Below are 24,044 nucleotides of genomic sequence, written 5' to 3'. Positions count from 1 at the left end.
TCAATTATATTTAATGAGCTTGATAATTTTAGTAACAGTGGAGTTAATACTTACTAGGAAAATCAGAGGTTCTACTTAGAAACGTTTTGTTTGTTTGCTTTTAGTTTTTTGAGACAGGGTCTCATTATGTAGACCAGGCTGGCCTGGAACTCAGAGATCCACCTGGGTATGCCTTCTAGTGTGCTGGGATTAAATGTACCACCATGCCTGGCTAGTAAGAATGTTTTAGAGTTGGGCATGGTGGTTGCACTCCTTTAATCCCAGCACTAGTGAGGCAGAGGCACTTGGATATCTATGAGTTCAAAGCCAGCCTGGTCTACAAAGAGAGTCTACAACAGCCAAGGCTACATGGAGAAACCCTGTCTTGAAAAAACAAACAAACATTAGTAGAACAGAAACTGTAAGTACAAGGCATTTAGCTTTATAATGCTACTATTATGGTAAATAAACCAAACACTAAAAGAAGTATTACAGTAGTACTTTATTGATTTCAATAATTTTGTGCTAATGGCCAAACATTGAGTTAACAGGAGTCTCTGAGGCAGTTTTTGCATTTTTTTTTTTTTTTTTTCCCCAGACAGGGTTTCTCTGTGTAGCCTTGGCCATCCTGGACTCTCTTTGTAGACCAGGCTGGCCTCGAACTCACAGTGATCCGCCTACCTCTGCCTCCCGAGTACTGGGATTAAAGGCGTGCGCCACCACGCCCGGCTAGTTTTTGCATTCTTGTATTTGAAAAATGTACTTTTGGAAGAAATTTCTACAGTTTTAATTCCTTTTTGTTCTTTTTAAACTTTAAAATCAGACTATGTTTATGTGTTCTCTCTTTTTTCACTGTTCAGTTTAATGGGAGGAGTCAAATGGTAAGTTGTCCTTGCTCAGATCACGGCCAAAGCAGGTGTTCTTGGTTAGTTTAAGAATCTGCCTCTAAATTTGTCATTCCCTCATTGGATATACTTCAAGAGTGCTAAGTGCATGAGGCCATGAAGTATACATTTTATTCCTTTAGTAATATTTTAGCATAGGATGGGGAATAACTTAACATACTTAGATATGTCTTTGTAAGCCTTTAACATAATTATTTTTGATATACATGTTTAGTTTTTTTTTTAAGAACTCCTGGGATATAAGTTAATATTATGTTGTCAGTCTTATTTCATACTTTATTTCTTTAGAAGAATTTATTTCATTATTTAGAAAATGTCAGACTATCTTATGAGTATGTGTATGTGTGTTTTGCCTGCATGTATGTATGTGTACCATGCCTGTGCCTGGTCCCTATGGAGATCAGAAGACGACATGGGAGTCCCTGGACCTGGAGTTAAAGACAGCTGCGAGCTGCCACGTTGGTGCCCATGTCTTTTGAAAGGGCCACTAGTGCTCTTTAATCACTGAGTCTTCTCTCTAGGACCCTGCATATGTGTTTATTTCCTTTCCTTTTGTTTCTTTTTTCTTACCTGGGACTGGGTTTCTCTGTGCAGCCCTGTACAGGAGGATCAGAAGGCCAGGGTCAGTATTGGCTATGTACCAGGTTGGAGGCCAGCCTAGGCTACATAATACCCTGACTCAAAAAGAGAGGACAGCCGGGCGTGGTGGCACATGCCTTTAATCCCAGCACTCAGGAGGCAGAGGTAGGCAGATCACTGAGTTCGAGGCCAGCCTGGTCTACAAAGTGAGTCTAGGACAGACAAGGCTACACAGAGAGACCCTGTCGTGGGGGGGAGGATGTGGGGGGAGGACTCAGGGATGATCCTGTATTAATTGAGTGATAGCACATCACTAGTGCTCCCTCCCGCCCCCCTCCCCCAAAGAAAAAGGGTCCAAACAGGTGTGGAAGGAACAAATGTAACTAGAGTCAGTGATTTAAGGACATTATTTTTCATAATTAGGAAGAATTCCTTTTTGTTTGTTTTGATTTTGTTTGTTTTTGTTCTTGAGATAGGGTTTCTAGACTAGGCTGGCCTCAAACTCAGCAACCCAGCTGCCTCTGCCTCCTGAATGCTGGCATTAAAGATATCTGCCACCACCACCTGGCCGATCTACTTCTTGGGTTGTATTTTTGTTTTAGACACAGGGTCTTGCTATGTATAGCCTGGACTGGCCTGGAACTTGCAATTTAGATCGGCTGACCTCAAACTCATCTCCCTGTCTCTGCTTCCCTATTGCTGGTCGTGAGAGTGTGCACACCACTGTTCCCAGTAAATCCCTACATTTTATACCTAGAAATCAATCATTTTGTGTTTGTGTGATTAGAGCAGATTCTAGGATTGTGTACTTGGGCACAGTGTTTTGCTAGAGCAGTGGGTCCTTGTTACACATCCATAAACCAATGAAAGAATTTGAGATCCACGAGGATTTTGAATCTGTAGGTTTATGTTGGAGACACAGCCCTGGGTTTTAAAATGTTGGACAATTTACTAACTTTCTTAGTAAAGCTTAAGATGCCTTAAATGTGCTGAATCACCACGGTCCTAGTACAAGTTTTTAGTGGTAAATAGGCTTGGGAAACGTGGGAGAGAGTTGGGGATTCATACATACAATTTAAACAGCACAGCACTCTATATGAATAGTGCCTTGTGGATTTGAATGTCAACCTTGAATTGGTCTTTCATATTATATGTAGGAGATATGATCTCAACTAATGGCATTGTAAGTTTTTAGTCATTTATTTCATCTGGACCAGGGATCAGCAGACCAGAGAAGGCCTGCTGAATCTGCATGCCTTCTGTGTTTTAAAAAAATGAAACACCAAGATTTGTTAATGCATGCTTTGCCTTATAGAGGCTAAGTTGACTAGTTGTGAACAATATAAGATTCTATATCAAAAAGCAAAGCCTAGAATACTTACTAATTGGCCCTGTTTGCTGTTCCCTGATCTAGAATCAGTATGATCATTGGGAATCTTTAAAGAAGGGGGGCTCAGACTACCCAAACTCTTTAACATCCTGTAAGTTACAATGCAAATTAATTAATGTATATGTTTCCTTTCCAGTGTTTTTAGAAGGCCCACTGAGCAGATCTGCTCATATCATAAGAGCCAAGGTTCCTGAGGAATCCAAATTAGGTTCATGATAATCTTGTAAAATCAGAGCAAGAGTTAAGAAACAACTGCTAAAGTGATGCTGCCAAACACAGTTCTTTGCGGGTTTCCAAATGTTGTTAGTTCTCGTCAGTGAAGGGTTAAAACATTCTTTCTAATGTCACTTCTTTTTGATCAGCAGTGTCAACTTTGCTATGTTATTGGTACCTCCATGTCCATCTTTGTTTGTGTCTTCTATGGGTGTTGTTTTCCATCACTTCCATGATCCAATTAAACAACTTGATTTGCTCTGGTGTAACATGTACAAAACTCAAAACAGGTTTTGGGAGGAGTAAAATTTCACTAATAGAAGCTAGCAAAGAAAATGACACCTGTTGTTGCTGTTGAGAGGATGGGTAGGTACACATTTATTTTCTGCAATAATATATATTTTTTAGACAAGTTGTAATTTTGTGGTTTCCACATGGTTTATTTTAACACTCTTTCCTTGTAAGTTATCTAATGAATAATTTGATTGGCTTGCAATAGAGTTTTTTCCCCCCCCCAGAGAAATGGAGAGGAGTCAGACAACTGAACATTCAAAGGACATTTTACAAGTAATTCGTATGGCCATTGCTTTCTGTGGAAGTAACTAGGGGTTATACTGAAGAAAGGGTTTGTGTTAGACTCTGGCATGACTTGCAGGTCAGCTAGTTGACAGACTTTGACATGATGGTAAAATCTAAGTGAATGCTGCAGTGATGTTGCAGTGGTCTTACATGTGATGTTTTCTTTTTATCCATTTTGGGTTATTATGCTTTCACTTAATTGGTTCTTTCTATTAGCTAAGGACTTCTAAATATTAGGGAGGGTATGTACTTTTTTTAGGACCCTTTTGTTTTATTGAGTGCATTATAAAAGAACGGGGAGCCTGGGTTGTTAATTAGAATGCCACCTGTAGCTTGGAGTATCTAACTGAAACCACTTAGACTCAGGGTTAAACAAAAGCATACTTGTTAAGCTTTTGATGTTTGTTCGTGTTTTTGAGAATGGTCTTTAGGAATTTGATGATTAGATATATTTGAATTGAGTGTTGATCAGGGGGTTGGAGAGATGGCTCAACTATTAAGAGCACTGGCTGCTTTTCTAGATCAGAGCTCAGTTTCCACACCCATAAATGTATATGCCATGCTTACTGCCTGCTGTAATTCCAGCCTCAAAGGATGTAGTACTTTCTGGCCTCTAAGAGAACTTGCATACATGTGGTGCACAGACATACATGTGGTAAAAACATCTGTACACATAAATATATCGATCATTTTTATTTAGGTGTTTAACTCTCTATATTAAATTACTAGTTTTAATAATGTTTAATTATAACCTTACAAGTTTTCATACAAATTGGAGCAGGTAAATACAGTGTTCTAAATTGCTTTTTTTCCCCCCTCCATGTAGACCAGACTGTCCTTAAACTCCTGTTTCTTCCAAATATTGGGGTTTAAGGCATGTAACATCACCTCCAGTTCTTAAATTGTTTTTTAAAACAGAAGACATAAAATTGGCTTTGGTAGAAGAATCATGTAGTCAGTCTTAAGATTATGAACAGTGCTTCCTTTGTTCTTTCTGTGATTCATATGTAAAGGTTTTTTTCCCTGAGTACATCTGATGGAAGTTATTAGCATATTTTATTTATATTTTATTCACCTTACCAAGGGAAGCTTGGTGTTTCAGAGGAAAGATAACCCAGATATTTATATACTCATTCTCATCCTCCCCCACTTCCCTACCTCATCCCCCCCCTCCCTCTCTGTCTCTCTCTCTCTTACTCTGCTCTTCCTGGAGATTGTCTTTGATATATATTCTTTACAGACACAGTTTGTGTGTTACCTCTGATTATTCTCCGTACTCCCTTTCATTTTTGCTTGGTACATTCTAATTTCCAAAGTGTCTTTGATTACTATCAGGCTGACTATTTTGAGGGCAGGATTTGTGTATTTGTAATGTAGTTATTTAGATGTAAGCTGACAGAACTAAATAGTTCTTTTGTATGTGTGTGTGTGTCCCTGCCCCACATGCCAGTGTAGGCATAGGAGCTCAAGCGTGTAATCTTAGCACTCTAAGAGTATGGCAGGAGGACCACAACCCTGAGGTCACCCTGGGATGCTACATAGATAGGTAGATGCTGTAGATTGAGAGAAAGATAGGTAGTGATGGGGTGTGAGGGCGTACACCTGTAATCCCAGCACTCAGAGGCAGCTGGATCTGACTTCTAGGTCAGCGTGGTCTACAAAACAAGACTAGGACAACCAAGGCTATCATAGAAACCCTGTCTTGAAAAACCAAAAAGGAAGGAAGGAAGGTAGGTAGATAATCTGCAATTATAGTTTTTTTGTTTTTTAAAGATTTTATTATTAAGACTACAGTGCTCTACCTGCATGTACACCGGCATGCCAGAAGAGGGCAACAGATCACATTTAGATGGTTGTGAGCCACCCTTTGGTTGCTGGGAATTGAACTCAGGACCTCTGGAAGAGTATTCAGTGCTCTTAATCTTTGAACCATCTCTCCAGCCCTGCAATTATAGTTTTAAATATACTCTATGAGTCACTGGACCTTGGTATATTTTCTCCTAGATTAAGCACTTGGTAGATTGTAGGAACAACACAGGATGGCACTGATATAAAACTAATGGACTATTTTTAATAGAGTACATAATGGAATCATATAATGAATATTTTTTTTAAAAACTGCAAATAACCTACTTTTTTATATGTGTGCTTTATTTTCAGCAAACATACTTTTCAATGTGAGACTATATACTTTACAAGATTGGTTTCCATTAAAGGAAGTTTTTTTTTTTTTTTTTCTATTAAGGGAAAAAATTGCACATTATTTCCTGTGCTGGGATTTTGTTACAGAGTTTCTACAGGGCCTTTCAGAAGTACTGCTGAAATGTTCTTGAGGGCCTAGAGAGGGAATTATCTACTGGGTAGTAATCTGAGGAGAATTTATTTTCAGTGTTTTCTTTAAAATTTTAACTGATAAAATTGGTTCATTACCCTGCTGTGTTATAGGTGTGCCAAGTCTTTTCATTCGAAATGGTAAGTTATAATAACTTTTGGTTCAGACGGTAAGTTTACCTTTTTTGAGTAAATGAAGAAGAGAGTAAGAAAGTGGAAGCAGCCAGGCGTGGTGGCGCACACCATTAATCCCAGCACTCGGGAGACAGAGGCAGGCAGATCGCTGTGAGTTCCGGGCCAGCCTGGTCTACAAAGTGAGTCTAGGACAGCCAAGGCTACACAGAGAAACCCTGTCTCAAAAAAACAGACAAAAAAAGTGGAAGCTGAACCTGGCATTGGAAACGTCATTAATGTGTATAATGTGTAGTCAGTACTTTTATTTAGTGAGTAGTTTGAATTAGTAACAGCTTTGAAGAAAGAATATTTATATTTGGCTTGTTATTTCTGCTCTGTGACTTTAGTGTTGAGGCATTCTGCGGGAATTATTTTAGTTGGTGATTATATTTTTAAAATGTTTTTTTAGAATAGCCTACACCTAATTTTTCTATGCTTTAATAGTGAGAACATGAAGCTGTGTATTATCACTTAAATGTCTAAATTAGGATTCTAAATTAAACTAAATAAATGGGCACTGGTAGTGGTGTAAACCTTGGTCTGTGAGCATATTCTACTGGTAATGTGCTTAAGTTAGATTGTTGATTATTATAATTGTGTTTTCAAAGACTTTTAAAAATTTCAAATAACAAAGTTTATTGGTAAGTGTGCGTTTTTTGTCTTAAGTCTTCTGTATCTTAAATCATGTTTCTTGATTGTAAACCCAACTGTATTTGATGTAAGCTGACTTCTGTGCTATACTAGTTCTCTGCATTGTCAACATTGATACAGTTGTAGCAATAGCTTCTTTTACAGTTTCAAATTTTATATAACTGGTTCTTTTATAGCACTTAAAATCTAAAAATTATATAAAATCTGTTACTTTGAGCTGCCTATTTAGGAAAAATGTATTTGATAACACCGCAGTGCTCCTGGGAAACTGTTGGTGTGATGTAGAAAGCAAACAGCAGAAAAGGACCTTCTCCTTATTACATGTGTGATTCTTGATAATGTGGGACCAGATGATGCGCTCCTCCATTGCTTTCTCCTTTTCATGGGACCAGCTTCACACTGTCTTCTATACAGTCTATGTTGTGTTCTTTTGGCTCATCTTTCATAACTTGACCTATCAAATCAATAGTTGCATATCATAAGAAAACATAGTGGGTGACAGAGACAAGTCAAAGGGGGCAGACCTGCCCTACCCACTCCTGTTAGAATGTTTTATTAACATCTAGTAGTCGTATTTGTTTTGTTGCTGGTGCCATTGCTCATTCTCTTAGTAGTTTGGTATTATTTAAGAAAAAAACCCACTAAACTAAACTTGAACAATAATTAAGTATTACTGGTGTATTCTAGCAACCAGAGGCATCTTTTCAGCAGCATGTAGTCTGTAATCCTAGTAGGTAAGCTGAGACAGAAAGCAGGAGTTTTAGTGACAACCTAGCTCAGGAAACAACACAAAAACAGTTCTTTATAGAGATTTGGTATGAGAAGTGAAAATTATAATCATTATTGTATGTCCTCAGGTAAATGTTAAAAATAAAATTAACTCAATGTTACGTTCAGTTCAAATATTAATTTTTATACAATATATGTTCCCTTTTGTCTGCTGAGTATATGTGGTTTTGTACAGTTTAGTCTCAGGAAAATACCATATATTAAAAAGCAGCTACTTTGAAAAAAAAAATAAAATTTAAGAGCTGGAGAGATAGCTCAAAGGTTAAGAGCTGTTCTTCCAAAGATCCAGAGTTCAATTCCCAGCAACCACATGGTGGCTCACAACCATCTATAGTGAGATCTGGTGCCCGCTTCTGGCATGCTGGTGTACATGCAAGCAGAATAATAAATAAGTCTTTTTTTTTTTTTTAAAGCAGCTACTGATTTTGCTGCATTTAAAGCTTTAAAATGCACTATTGAGTGAAAGCCCTTATGTTTTAAGTAATCTCCCTGCTTGTTGTTATTTTTATTTCTGATTGGACAAAGACCAATTATTTTGATTGGGGGGGGTTGTTTTTTTTTAGACAGGGTTTTTCCGTGTAGCTCTGGCTGTCCTGGACTTGCTTTGTAGACCAGGCTGGCCTCAAACTCACAGGGATCTACCTGCCTCCCGAGTGCTGGGATTAAAGGTGTGCGCCACCACATGCAGCTGATTTTTTTTTTTAAATGACTAACTTATAGCATAAACTTAGTAATTGATTATTGAAGTAGATAATGAAGCATTTACCTTGTAAACTTTTAAATTTATTTTCTGTCTTTTGTGTTTGAGGCTGTCTGTCCTATACACCTTCTGTTCTTGCTTTCTGACTCCCCTCCGCCTTCTTCTTTTAGGAGACTCTTTTCTATCTTTCTTTTTTGGTTTTTTGAGACAGGGTTTCTCTATGTAACAGCCCTGTCTGTCCTAGACTATTTTGTAGAACAGGCTGGCCTTGAACTCACAGGGATCTATGGGCCTCTACCTCCTGAGTGCTGGGATTAAAGGCGTGCGCCACCATGTTTTAGTAGACTCTTAAAAGTAGTTTCAAAATCCTAAGAAAACTGATGGGAAGGTGTGAAGGTTTCCAGCGTGCCTTGTCCCCTGTATCCTCGCGCTGTCTCTGTGCCAGCGTGGCGGGTTTGATCGCGGTTAGATGAGCCTGCATGGCACACATTACCAGTTACAGCCAGTAGTTTAAGAGTTTTGACACAAATGTATAATGTCCTTTACCATTCTGGAATTGGGCAGAGTGTCTCCATTCACACACCCCTCTCCGTGTTTCTGTGCTCTGCTTATTTAGCCTTCCCTCTTTATCCTTTACAAACTGTTCGTTTTAGTGTGGCCATGTTTTACTGTCCCTAGTATGTTATATTTAGAATAACTCAGTGTATGGTTTCTGTCTCTTTACATTTGGCATTTTTCATTTAAGAATAAAAATTCTCTGCATCTTGATAATTTGACAAATCGTTTCTCTTCAGCATTGAATAATAATTCTGTTTTCCTAGATTTACCATGGTTTATTTGAAGAAATTTTTATTGATTTCAAATTTTAGCTGCTATTAACATTCATGCCCAGTTGACTCCCTGGGTTAAATGCAAAACAATGAGTATTGGACCATATAGAAAGAGTAATGAGTTTTAAGTCACCACCAGACAGTCTTTCACAGTGCTGAAGCTGTTTTGCATTCCCACTAACAATGAATGAGGCTTCCTCCTGCCGTTTACTGTCATTACTAGCGTTGTCTAGCATGACTAATGTCACTGATTGTCAGACTTTGGCTATTTGAATATTTCCTTTTTTATCTTTTCTTTCTTTTTTCCTTTTTGATTTTCCTTTTCCTCTTCTTTATTTTTATTTTATGTGTATGAATGTTTTGGCGGCATGTGTGTCTGTACCCCACTTGTGTGCCTGGTGCCCAGGGAGGCCAGAAGGCATTGGCTCCCCATATGGGATTCTGGGTGGTTGTGAGCCACCATGAGGGTGCTGGGAACTAAACCTGTCCCTTGGCAAGAGCAGCCAGGGCTCTTAACCAACGAGTCATCTGCCTAGCCTCTTTAAATATTTCAATTCTTTAATTACATGTGATACAAATTTTGTTTAATGATAAAACTGAGGACTATTTCCTGTAGTAAGCATAGGTGACTATGTTTAGAATACATGTATTCAAATTAAAGGCAGAAAGTCAAGATTATATGCTGTGAGTTTACATTTTTCAGATACTCCTCTAATTGTGAATTACATGGAGTTTTTGGACTTATTTTCAATATCTGATTAAAAAGTGTTAAAATTAACCAAGGATTGTGTCTTGAGCCTATAATCCCCATACTTGTAAGACTGATGCTGGAGGCTTGCTTTTATGAGATGCCAATCTGGGCCAGAGTGAGACTTGAAAAGAAAGCTGTGAGGAGAAAAGAAGAAAGCGGTAAGATTCCAAGCCTTTCTTCAGTATTGGTTTGGTTAGCAGCAGCCAGTCTCTGCAAAACTTTTCTTATTTTTATTTTGTTAATATATTACGTGGTGATAGTTTTTGTGCTGTTCTCTGTGCCTACGAATAGTGACTTAGCTAATATTTTTTGCTTGCTAGCAATATTTATTTAATGTTTTTCATGGAAGTTTGGCCAGTTATCTAATCTTAGTACCCTGTTAAACACATTCTTACCAAAGACGAGGAGTAAAGAATTGCTAGGTGTAGCTGATGCACTTATAACTTTAGGTTAGACATATTTATTGGTAAGGTTGCATCTTGTTTACTACCAGCATGTGTGTGCATGTGTGTGTGTGTTGTTGTTTTTTTAAAAGACCTACACTGTGTGTGTTCAAATACATAAAAATGTCAAAAGTTGATATACCTAGACAGTTCTTAGAAACTTGTTGATTGTTGTTCAAGGCCATTGAAATTGGATTCAAAGAAAAAATACTTTACTTTTGCCTTGCACATTGTGATTTTTTAAAATGGCATTGTTTTAAAATAAAACATGTTGAACTGGGTGTTGTGGCGCACGCCTTTAATCCCAGCACTCTGGAGGCAGAGGCAGGCAGATCCCTGTGAGTTCGAGGCCAGCTTGATCTACAAAGCTAGTTCAGGACAGCAAGGCTAACACAGAGACCCTGTTCCGAAAAACCAAAACAAACAAACAAACAAAAAACTACATTGAGAGATCTGCGCCCTCTGAGCACAAGGCGTTCCAATAGGGCTGCTGCCAGTGTAAAAAGAAAAGAGCGTGAGTTTCTGCCCGGACAATCGCTCGTTGCTCCCTCAGGAGGGGGGAGCACACTGTGGTGCATACCTGTAATCCTCACCACTCGGGAGGTAGAGCTAGACAGATTTCCTGAGTTCAAGGCCAGCCTGATCTGCAGAGCAAATTCCAGGACAGCCAAGGCTACACAGAGAAACCTTCCTGTCTCAAAAGCCAATTGGGCAGGTAATGTAGTTTGGTAAGTAAAAGGGCTTGCTGCCTGGCAGCCTTGAGTTGTATCCCTGGTAGAAGGAAATAATCATTTTCTGCAAGTTTTTGTTTTGTATGTGCATATATATCAGTACACACAAAATAATTGTGAAAAACGCTATACTATATGAAATGTACAGTATATTTAAAATCATACTTATAACTTGAATATTAAATTTAAAAATATTATCAGATGCCAATACTGTCATGTTTATTTGCCATGCTTTTGGAAAAGTACATTGATATAGACCTTTTGTTTTTACTTTGTATTTCATTGAAGAATGACTAGAACTTTACAGACTTCTCTTGGATCTAGAGCGATGGTTCAGCTTTGTTTGTTTTTGTTGTTGTTGTTGTTGTTGTCGTTGTTTTGAGACAGGGTTTCTCTGTGTAGCCTTGGCTGTCCTGGATTCACTTTGTAGACCAGGCTGGCCTCGAACTCACAGTGATCCACCTGCCTCTGCCTCCCAAGTGCTAGGAGTAAAGGCGTGCGCCACCCCGCCTGTCTTGGTTTCAGCATTGTAAGAGTGAATTGCTCTTCTAGAATACCTGAGTTTGATTCCAGGCACCCATGCGTATGTAGTATACACTCACATGATGTACATATGATTAAAAAGTGGAGCTGGCTTTGAGAGACGGCTAAACAATTAAGACCGTTCGCTACGCTTGGAGGTGATCAGGATTCAATTCCAGCACCCACATGATGGTTGACGATTGTCTGTAACTCCAGTTTCAGGTTATCTCTTTCCCTTTTCTGACCTCTGTGGGTACCTGGCAAACAAGTAATGCATACATATACAAGTAGGCAAAAAACAAACAAACAAAAAAACCAAGCCCTATATCTGTAAAACAATAATATATAAATATCTATCCTCAGGTGAGATTAGCAGCATAAGCCTGTATTCCATCACTTGAGAATTGAAGGCTGAGAGTTTGGAATTCTAGGCCAGCCTCAGCTGCTTAGTGAGCTCAGTCCAGCTCCTCTAGAAGAGATCTTATTTCAGAACGAAAGCACAGTAAGGAAAGCAGTGGGGTGTCAATCTTTATGGCATCTAGATTCTTATATTCTATTAAGAGTTACTGAAGACCCGAAAGAGGCTTTTAATCAATATTTGCCAGTTTACAAATTACAGCACATTAAGGGGGGGGGGGGAATCAGGGTTGTGGAAATGATGGTTCTGTGGCTAAGTGCACTTGTTGCTCTTGCAGAGAGCTCAAACTGTTTCTTACCACCCTTATCAGATGTCCACACGCACCTGTGACATCCTCTTCTGGCTTCTGTGGACATGCCCACACGTGGCACACACACATAAAATTTTTTAAAAGTAAATAAATAGTTTTTAAAATGTCTATATAAGGAATAGCAGTCTTTATTTTACATTTCTGTATCTTAATGTTTAATTTAGTGAAGTAGGGGAAGCGGTAGGGTTGTAAATTTTTTTACTATTCTGTCATTTCAAATAGTTGTCTTCCCATGCTTATTTTGTATTTCACCAGTTTCAAAAGCACCCATGAAGCCAAATGTGGTGGTGCCCACCTTCATTCCAAGTGCTTGGGAGGCAGAGGCAGGCTGATCATGGAGCTTGAGGCGAGGTGGGTCTACATGTCAAGTTCCCTGCCAACCAGGGCTGCACAGTAGACTCTATGTTCCCTTCTCCCAGAAAGTCCTTAGAAAGAAAATCTCTTACAAGGATAATACTTGAATGGTAGTATTTTAGAAATGCTTTTGCACTAAAACCTATTGGTCTGCTGCTTTCAATTCAGGGTAGAACCTTTCATTTTTAGAGAATTACTAGTTTTTAAAGCAAATCATTAATTGCTACTCTCTTACATAAACTGTATTTCTCAGTAGCATCTCAGCAGTCAGATGTTGAAGTCCTAGGTAAAAATGTTACAGTGCGTTGAAAGTGGTTTGTTTACTGTGCAACCCAATGGCATAGACACTGTTGTAGAGATAACCATCCTCTTTTATAATATAGCAGGCGCATTCTTCGTGTGTCCTGTTGAGCTGTGTAAGATCATCATAAAATCCACGTAGCTGATGATAAAGGGTTAGTACAATTAGTTAGTTTTTGTTGCTTCATTGAGATATTCATAATCATAGTTTAAGTTAGGTGTATGTCAGAAATTTGGTAGTTGCTATTACACAGTGGTTTCAGTGTCTCTGATTGTGTTGAACATCATGATTTTCTCATGACCCTTGTTTTTACCATTTTGGAATGACATGAATGTTGACATTGTGGAAATGCTTGATAGATCTCACTGTCAATGGTGGGGCGTGGTGGCGCACGCCTGTAATCCCAGCACGTGGGAGCCAGAGGCAGGTGATCTCTGTGAGTTAAGAGTCCAACCTGGTCTACAAAGGGAGACCAGGACAGCCAGCGCTACACGAGAACCCCTATCTAAGAAGGAGAAAAGACCATAGCTCTATAATTTAGTATTAGAACTTTAGTTGTTAAATAAAAACAATTTTAGTTACTTTATTTTCTGAAAGGACTGTGGCTATTCTAAGTAGTCCTTCATAGACTCCTACTATGGAATGTACTTCTGTACTTGGTTCTAGAAAACGGTTGTACTTTGCTTCTTATTTTGTAATCTGTTAATTTATAGTTCTTTTATGGAAAGATAAGTCTTACTGTTTAAGTTAACAGGTTTTTCCTGTTGAGATTTTTGAAGAATTAAAGTATTGAGGAATTGTATGAATTTTATTAAAAGAATTTTGATTAGATAACTATCACTTTCTCTTTATATTGCCTAGAGCAAGTTATTTTACTAGCTCTGTATCTTACTTTTATCTCCTGCAATAGTGGGATAGCTGTAGAAATAGGCTGGGGAGGTGGCTCAGTGGGTGAAGTGCCTACAATCCAAGCTCAAGGCCACAGAACCCATGTACAAAGCCAGGCATTGCAGTCAGACATGGTTGTGTGCATCTGTAAGTCCAACTTTGGTGTCTGTGTGTTGGGTGAACATTGGGGCCAATTTTTAAAACTCCTCCCCCCAGCCTAGTTCACTTGATAACCTTGAGGTTCAGAATCAAAATACAAAGCTGGACGGTGGGGCTGGAGAGATGGCTCAGTGACTTTAAGAGCATTGTCTATTCTTCAAAAGGACCCTGGTTCAATTCCCAGCACCCACATGGCAGCTTACACCTGTTTGTCAGATTCCTCTGAGTTAGAGGCCTGCTGAAGTTACATAGCATGTTCCAGGCCAGCCAGTTTCTAAAACAAAACAAAACAATAAAACAAAAAAGGATGGAGTACGGCTGGGCATGATGTTGGCAGCACTCAGGAGGCAGAGGAGGTAGATTTTTGTGTGTTGAAGACAACATGTTCTACGACAGCCAGGTATACACAGTACTCCCCCATACCCCTCCCCGGTGCAGATAAAAACAGTGGAAAGGGATTGAGGAAGTAGACCTAGTATTGATGTTGGGTCTCCATTTGCCATTTGCATGCACACACGCAGTTCTGCCTGATGGGGTTGAATATCTTTTTTTTTTTTTTTTTTAAAGACTTACTTATTTATAGTGCTCTACCTGCATATGAGCCAACAGGCCAGAAGGCGGCACCAGATCTCATTATAGATGCTTATGAGTCACTGTGTGGTTGCTGGGAATTGAACTCAGGACCTCTGAAAGAGCAGACAGTGCTCTTAACCTCTGGGCCGTCTCTTCCTGAATGTCTATTTTAAAACTTGAATTTTTATTGTAGTTTTATTTTATTGCATGAGAATTTTAAAGATTTCCCTTTATGTGTGGGTGTGTGTTTGTGTGTGAGTGTGTACTTGTGCCTTCAGGGAATACAAGAGGTTTTTGGTTTCTCTGAAATTAGAGTTACTAACAGTTGTGACCCATCCAGTAGTGTGCTCTGACATGAAAGCCAGATCTTCTGCAAGAGCAATAAGAGCTTGGCCTATACAACCTATAACTGCTATGAGATACCTCTCCAGCCTTGGTATTGAAGTCTTTTATTTTCTAATTTAGGTTTCTTTGTGAGTGTATCCTATATATATGTGAGGCACCTTGGAGACTAGAAGGGGCCATCAGATTCCTTGGTGCTAGAGTTAGAGGTAGTTATGAGCTGCCTGGTTTGGGTGCTGGGAACTGAACTTAGGTCCTCTGTAAGAGCAGCAGTTGCTCTTAAACGATGAGCCATTATTCTGCCCCTATTAACAGGCTGTTGAGATGTTAGAGTTTCTTTTTAACCACACTGGATGCTTACAGTAAAGTCATAAAGGAAAGAGCTTGTTGCCTTGTTTCTGTTTTAAAAGGTATCCGTGTCTGAGGCTGTTGTTTAGCACTTGCCTTTCCTCCTGAATGCTCAGTTTCATCTCCAACATCATTAAAATATAATTTTCTAAGAGAGTTTAAGAGTCTCTTGCCTTTTGGGTTGGCACTCAGTTGTGAATTCTCTTAAGTTGTAGATAGATGATACTCTTTAGTTTCTCTTTCAGGTCATAAAATCACTGTGCTACAGTCTTTGCTTCCTTTGCACTTTAGTAGAAGTATGTAACAGTAGATCCGGAAAGTAGCAGTCTGAAGACATAAGAAGAACTGTTTAACATGTCTAAAGTGTTTTCCATATAATGCTTGACTGGTTGTCATTTTGGTCTCATGATCTTCCTTTTTTCATTTTGAGACAGGATCTCATATAGATCTGGCTTGCCTGTACTTCACATACCTGTCTCCCTCTGCCTCATGGGTGTTCTGGGACAAAAGACATGCTCCACTTTAGCCGCACCCTTCCATATGTTAGTGATGGTATCTATTAGTTATGAGAAGACTTCTAGGATAGTTGAAAAATGGCTTTTAGGAAGGTATGGTGTTTACATTTTCTAAATAAAGTGACAAAAACCATGTCTTTGGGTTGTATTACTGCTTTGTTCATTACACATTGCTTTCATTAATGCTTTACTAAAATATGTATTTCTTTAGATTAAACAGGACTTTGTCTTCCACATAACTGTGCTAGGGGATCCAACCATGGACTTTGTGTTTGATAGAGAGGTGCTCTACCACTATACCCTACCCTCCCTCCAGCAACTTTTAAAGAAAACGCTTATTACTTAATGCCATTTATCCTTCCATTAGGTCGTAGGTTTTGTATGGTGTTTTCTCCAATAAACATTATGTTTAACAATAATTGCTTTTCCAAAGAATACTTGTGTGTCATTCAGCCATAGATTGAATTGAAACATTCATCGACTCTTTTTCTTAGAGTACTTTTTCATGATTTGGACACTTAGTACATTGGTTATGGTGTTGTTGCAACTTCATTGTTATTGAGTAAATTTACTGGGTTAATTTTGTCGGATTCTTACAAAGTAACTGCTGTAATGAAATTTCAAAAGTTCTTCATTTATATGACCTACGTCTTCTGTTACAATTAACTTGTACAATGCATCATTTCAGAACTTGGCAAATGAGAAACAATTTATGGTTTAAGTAAAACAACTGCTTATTTGAAGGAAAGCAATATTATATAAAACTTTTTTTATAACTGCTTGTGTGGACTGAAGTCTTATGGTGTATCTATAGACCGTAGGTGGAATAATACCTGGTTAGTTAAAGAAAAAAAAAGCTATAAGTTTTATATAGTAAACTGCCTGTAACTTTAAGACTTTAGCAATCTGGAACTTAAATATAATTGGCCTTAATTTTTAATATTAGGTTATTCTTTGATAAAAGGTCTAGGCAAGTTTCTTTGGAGTAATAGCATTACAGCTGACAGATTTTATGTACTCTGTTTCATTTGCAGTCTAGTCTTCAGTGGAGACTGGATACTCTAAACACTTAATGCTTATTAGCCCTAGATGCTTGCAGGGTTGTTGTTGTTGTTGTTGTTGTTATTTTGTCTTTTCTAGTAGTCTTGCTAAATAAATAATGTTGGAAAATTTCAGCGTTTTTAATGGAAAGTGATATCCCAACTCACTCTCTTTTGTTTGATTTTAGATGGGAAATGTCAAGTCATAAGATCGATAGGTTGACTCTGACACCTATGTTTACTTACAGAGAGAACAGGAAATGAGAATGGGTGATATGGGTCCCCGTGGAGCAATAAACATGGGAGGTAGGGATTTGAAGCAAAGACATAACTTACTTGTAATCTTTTGGGGACTGTATGCTGTTTGTGGTATCTATATGCTGAGAGACTAAAACATGCAATTTATGAAGGTGATATTATGTTTAATAAATGAAATAAAAATGTATCTCAGGAAGAATACTTTGTAACTAAAAGATACAGTTTGATATCATCAGTGAAAGAAGCCCCTAAACTAGGTTTTGATACATGGTGAGACAAGTTTATTCATTGTGAGACATAAATACAGTGCTGTCATATTGCACAAATTAAGTTTCATTTGATCTCAGAAATCGATACATTTCTGAGTTGTATTTTCAAATTACACAGACCATTTTAGGGTTCCTATTTAAAATTTGTTGTTGTTTTTGTTTGAGATTTAGACTTTTTATTTACATTACAGGATATTTTGGATGTTTTCCTTCCCTACAGTATTTAGAATAGACTGTTCCTTCAGAGTCTTCTATGGCTTGTTGAGGAAATAAGATGTCTTACATGCCCTTAGAAGAATTGTAAAAATTTTAAGAAAGTAGTTATATTAAAATTTTTCCTGGGTGTGGTGGTGTGCACGCCTTTAATCCCAGCAGTGGGGGAGGCAGAGGCAGGCAGGTCAGTGTGAACTCAAGGCCAGCCTGGTCTACAAAGTGAGTCCAGGACAGCCAAGGCTACACAGAGAAACCCTGTCTTGAAAAACCAAAAAAAAAAGAAAAAAGAAAGATGCCGAGCCACATCATCCTGTAAACAAAGCTCCAACTTAGAAATCTTAAACTAATGACTCCATATGTCCATGCACTAACCACGCTGAGGTCTGTGGGGCAAGGTCATGTTTCATGCTTCCTTTGCTACCACAGGTGCTAAAATCAATATATGTTGGCGGCCAAAAGACTAAATTGTAATAAATTATTCTAGATTACCTGACTAAAAGAACTGGAATTACAAGTAATTTTAATAACTAACTGTAGAAATTATTCACAGATACATTCCTTGTTTTAAATTTTATCTCATTCTTCACATATTTTAATAACATGAGTTGCTCTGATCTGATGGTATAATTATTCAAACAGCATATACATTTGAATTATATAGATTTTAATTTCATGACCAGTTTCTGTGGGACAATTTAATATAAAAGTGAATATATAAAATATAATTCATTGGCCAATGATTAAAGTATGCCACTTGAATGGCACATAAGAGCTGTGATACTCTGCACATTCTCCTTAGCGTGTTACTGCTTCTGACAACTACACAATAGTGATTTTTTTTTTTTTTTCCCAAGACAGGGTTTGTCTTGTAGTCCTGGCTGTCCTCGACTCACTTTGTAGACCAGGCTGGCCTCAAACTCATAAAGATTCGCCTGTTTCTGTCTCCTGAGTGCTGGGGTTAAAGGCGTGCACCAACATACCTGGCAGTGGCTCGGGTTTTTTGTCTTTGTTCTTGTTGTTGTTGTTTTGTTTTGTTTTTCATAATAATTTTTGGATAATACATAATGTAATAGATGTATTGTTAAGGAGAGTTAGAGGAATATTATTAAGTACAATCAAAGACAGTTATAATTGTCATAAGCCTCAGAATCAAACTTTGAATTATAAAATTATAAGCGATTTCTGATAGTGCAGAGACATCTGGAAACATTTTGCTTGATTTGCACCTTTATGAGAAGAAAATGCCTTTGTATTACTTAACTCAGGAGAAATTTAGAATTTTATAACATTCATTGCAAAGTGATAGTATTACTTTTATCACTCTCCTAAAGTCTGGTCCATTTCTTTAATCTTCAGTGTTAAACTATATTTTGATGATTTATTGCAATTCTCATCCCGTTGAATTGTTAATTGTTAACGCTGTCATAGCACATCAAGTTCTGGAACTGAGGTAGGGTTGTAGCTCAGTGGTTGTGCTTAAGGCCCTGTATTTGCAAGCATTAAATCCTATTAATACTGACAGTGTGGCAGCATCATTTTTTGAAGTATTACTAGTAGATGTGCAAGATAGATAATGCCGGCATTTCTTCAGTCTGCACAGGTAGAAGTTATACGAATGAAAATACGGTTCTGTGTCATTGATAGATAGTGGGGAGTATTTTACATATTTCGACTTGTGTCATTAGCTGTCTAAACTCTTAAGGTTAACAGTTATGTGCTGTTAAAGAGAAGGGAGCTCACTGGTGACTCATAGCTATAATTCTGTCATGGGAAAAGCTGAGGCAGGAGTATATGGCAGCAAGTCACCCTAGGTTACAAACAAGACCTTGTTAGCCATCCACCCTCCTTTAAAAAAAAAAGGAGGGGAAACTACTTTTAATCTGTTCTTTTCAGAGAAAGTTGAGCTAAGAGGGCTACACACACGCATGCACATGCACATACATGTTTAACCATATTGAGGAAGTAGAAACTGTTAGCTTAAAGTATTGATTAGTTAGAAGAGTATGCTGATTAAGGGATTTATTCTTTCCTTTGAAATTGCTTGTTTCTTGAATTAAGAGTTCAAAGGGCAATAACGTGTGATGCCATGTCTCGGTAAGGAGTGGCACTTCTTCCTTTCTCTTGCTCCTTAGTCTGCAGACTATAGAGTGTTCAGCTATAGTAGCTTTTCTGCCATGGACTTAATGAAAACGCCAGTGTTTTATAATGTATACTTAAGAAATTCAGCTGGGCGGTGTCGGCGCACGCCTTTAATTTCAGCACTCGGGAGGCAGAGGCAGGCGGGTCACTGTGAGTTCAAGGCCAGCCTGCTCTATAGAGGGAGTCCAGGACAGGCAAGGCCACACAGAGAAACCCTGCCTCGAAACACCTCCCCCCTCCAAAAAAGAAAGAAAGAAAGAAAAGAAATTCAGATCTGTCTCTCTAAATACTAGCCCATATGATGAAATTGCTAAATGGTATCAGTGGTTTTGTTTTGTTTTTGTTTTTTATGATAAATATGTATACTTTTTAAAAAAATCTTCCCTTAAAATGTTTTATTTGAGACTACCATATATGTCTCAGTACAGCTCAGACACTACTGTAATAGGACCCAGGTGGCTATCTTGATGGCTGAATTAAATTCTGAGTATCTCCCTTCTAGAACTTTCTTTGTTAGAAGTAGCCATGTGATCATTTGGTCTGTTTGGATGTAACTGTGTTTTAAAACACTGTTTTATCCAAGTTAGTAAGAAGCTGTGGGTTTTTTGTTTGTTTAGATTACATATTTTAATATAAAATTGAAAAATCTTTCTTTGATAAGCTTTTAAAGATTTAGTGCCTATGTAAAAGCTATGGGATTAGTTTAGTTTATAGCTATTTTTGTGTAATTCCCTGGAATAATTTTCTTCCTTAAGATTTATTGTTTTTATATGCTAATATTTTTATGCTATGACTACGGAAGACAAGTGTGGTTTTTTTAGTATGAATCCTTTATTACTTATTAAAACCTTGTAGAATGTAAAATTATTAAGGATTGTTTTCTTTAAATATGAGCTACAGCTAATATTACTGACTTGAAACTTTGAATACCTTAGCTTCAATTGCTCTAAAAAGTTGAGAGTGGCCCTACTTACTTCTTGGAGGTTTGTTTTAGTAACGAGAATTTTACTTTATATATGATGCTGCATTACTGGTGGTGTAGTGTTCCATTCTCACGGAAGGAGAATTATTTTGGTGATAGTTTTGTGTATAGGTTTGAATGAATTGTAAAGTTTTTAATGTTCACTAAACTAAGATAGGACAGCTCTAAGTGTAGATTGTTTTGCATAGATGCATTTAGCCCAGCACCTGCTGGTACCCAAGGGCCTCCTCCAATGATGGGTATGAATATGAACAACAGAGGAACTATACCTGGCCCTCCAATGGGTCCTGGTCCTGCCATGGGACCAGAAGGAGCTGCAAATATGGGAACTCCAATGATACCAGATAATGGCGCAGTGGTAACGTATCACTAAAATTTATTTGATTATATCTCATAACTAAACATTTTTCTGCCTCAAAGATAACTTCACACTTAATATAACTTGATATCATTACTTTTGGCAGTATGGAGGTACAGCTAGCAAAGAGAAAGCATCTTTTTTACGTTTAAATTTATTTGAGACAATTCCTAAGTGTCCAGATGATTTATTGTTAGGACTGCTATCACAGCAGACTGCTGCCTCAATAGCGAGCAAATACTTGGGCCACTACAGTTACTCTTCAGTGTTTTAATTGTATCTGCCTGTGAATGGATGGATATAATGCTGCAGATTTACATTTGTGCTCTTTCTGCGTGGATTATTTACCTATGGAAACATAACCCTACTATGTATGAAAAAACAAGTTTTAGTTTTTGATGCATCATGTTGTGATTTATTTCAAACCATTTCTCTTTGCTGGGAAAAAGTTAACATTAAATTTTTAAAAAGGCTAAAGATACACTGTTATAGTCTCTTCATAGAATTATTAATTGCTTTTGTTACTAAATTTAAATACATGGATTTTTTTTTTATCCAAGAGTGTGAAGATATCTTTGTGTGCAAAACATGAAAATTTATTTTCTCTTTGTAATTTCTATCATCTTTGCATACCAGTTGGTAGGACGGATGACTCTTAAAGCTTTTTAGTAGGAAAGTGTTTCTTCCTCATGTGATGCCCATGGGCAGTTGTCTGAAAGAGAAAACTGGTGATTAGATTTTTAAAAGCCTGTTTAGTTTTGGGCTTCCCATACCAACGGTTACTGTTCCACTTATAGCTAAGGAAACGCACTGGCAGTTAACTTAGACATGCCATCATGTGTACATCCACCGGGAGAGGGAGCCCTAGGGATTAAAAGGAAAGCGCTGTGCGTTGTGGAACTGAAGCGTACACTGGCTTTTTAATATCACCTTAACATTTATTGTTCAGAGAGGTAAAGAAGCAGGGCTGTAGTATCTAGGACAGACAGATGGCACACAGAGCAGTCAGTGCGTTTGCTCCTTTACGACAGCCAGCATTTTTATAGTGTAATTCTGAAACTTGAAGTATGTTTGTTAGGTTTTTTAGCATCTCATCATTAGCAGTAACATAGACATACATGACTAGACTCCTACACACTTTTCTAAAAGTGTACATTTAATGTAAATGTCATCCTTGGGTTTTTCTTTTTTCTTTTTTTGCATCTACATTTAAAAAATTTTGTTCATCACTTGAGGCTAGCTTTTGTAGTTTCACAGAATAAGTGATTCAGATGTGTAATGTGCTTTTAATAATTCAGGTTATTAAAACAATTCTTAAAACTTAATCTTTTGTTAATTATTGCTCTTTAAAGAAAAGCACTTCATATGTCTCCATATTAAAAACCCCAGGCTTTTGTTTTTCGTGTTAGTGCTTTGTGTCTTAAGTCATTGATAATTGAGTTTATAGAATGTTTACTTTTAAAAACAGTATGATGCTGCTCCTCAGTTTCACATCTCTGATTTCTTTTTAAAAAATATCTTTATTGCCAGGCCTGACGGTACACACTTAACAGTCCCAGTGCCTGGGGCTAAAGGCAGAGGCAGAGGAACCATGAGTTAGAGACCAGCTTGGGCTACACATACAGACTCCATCTCTAAGAAAAACAAGAAAAAAACATTTTTTCTTTACATTATAATTTCATGAATATAAACTTTTTAAAAAGGGATCAGAGCAGTATTATATACTGATTGAGTTTAAGGAGGCATTTGCTATGTCAGAATCAGTTCTTTCCACAAAATGGGACGTAGCATTAATAATTTATAAATCTTCAGGTGCTTATTATTATTATTACTTTTATTATTACTTTTAAAAACAGGAACTAATTAAATTGCTCCTTTCTTCCTTCTATGTTTGATCCTGACTCTGCTGGACTTTCTGCTGAACTTCCTGACACCACCACTTGGGATTTTGCCAATTTTTCATGTCACTTATATTTTGGCTCGTTCCAAATGGACTTTTATTATATGTCATTATAGCACAATGATAGGTTTCCCCAAGGACCTCCATCCCAGATGGGCTCACCTATGGGAAATAGAACAGGTTCTGAAACCCCGCAGGCACCAATGAGTGGTGTAGGTCCTGTGAGTGCTGGTCCTGGTGGCTTTGGTAGAGGAAGTCAAGGGGGTAACTTTGAAGGCCCTAATAAGCGGCGGAGATACTAAATATTCTTTCATTCCTGGCTATTTAGAATAAAAATCAATGGTATGCCTTTACACTTTGTCTGTTACCTGGAAGAAATGGTTTTACTGTTAATGTACATAGACTGAAGTTTTTCTTTTGTAAAACTTGAGGGTTTGGGGTTTTTTGTTTGTTTGTTTGTTTTTGGTTTTTTTTTTTTTTTTTTTTTTTTTTTTTTGGTTGGGTTTGTTTTTTTTTTTTTTTTTTTTTTTCTTTGTTCATGAGCTTTGTAGATTAGTGATGAAGATGCCCATCATTGTGAATGTTGAAATGTGTTTGTGACCTTATCTAAGGACAGCTATGCTACATTATTTTAAATCTATGTAGTTACTTAATAAAGAAACGAGTTTGCTTAATTAAAAAAATGTCCTTAGTGGTACTCCCTCATGGACATACCAGCCTTGCTGTGGTCGCTTTAGCTCTTCATACCTCTTAACAGTGAAATGGTTGTGCTTTTCTGTTTGTTCTAGTAGCTCTGAGCTCAGACTGTTAGTGAAAGCCTGTCAGTAAGGGGTAGATAGTGTAGTATATTCGTGGGTGGGAGGCATGGGGGTTCAGATTGTACACAACATCAATACTGTGTAAAATTAGAGTTGTTGCTTACATTTCATATAGACTCTGACGTCATATATTCCGAGAAAGGTTATTAAGGACATCTTTGTTCTGTGCTGAGTTTTTCAAATAAATCTTTTGAATCTTGAAAAAAATGTTTGCAGATAAATCTCTTTTGCTTATAAAATAATTCCTGATTTTAATCTTGTGTCATCATTTATTTATTATCAGCATCTACAT

At 37.6% G+C, this 24,044-nt stretch overlaps 1 protein-coding gene across 1 annotated transcript in view; it reads left to right on the top strand.

Moving 5' to 3' along the window:
* Nucleotides 1-23,386, top strand: part of Pspc1 (paraspeckle component 1) — a 57,135-nt gene extending 33,749 nt beyond the window's left edge. The window contains exons 7-9 of the mRNA XM_051143180.1: nucleotides 17,064-17,121; nucleotides 20,865-21,034; nucleotides 23,051-23,386. Of these exons, the coding sequence (XP_050999137.1) occupies nucleotides 17,064-17,121; nucleotides 20,865-21,034; nucleotides 23,051-23,236 (414 nt within the window). The 3' untranslated portion in view covers nucleotides 23,237-23,386. The remainder of the gene's footprint in view (nucleotides 1-17,063; nucleotides 17,122-20,864; nucleotides 21,035-23,050) is intronic.
* Nucleotides 23,387-24,044: the final 658 nt, after the last annotated feature.

This window comes from Acomys russatus, chromosome 3, assembly GCF_903995435.1.
Source record: "Acomys russatus chromosome 3, mAcoRus1.1, whole genome shotgun sequence".
In the NCBI taxonomy this organism is placed as follows: Eukaryota; Metazoa; Chordata; class Mammalia; order Rodentia; family Muridae; genus Acomys; species Acomys russatus.
This window is presented reverse-complemented; position numbering and strand designations above follow the sequence as displayed.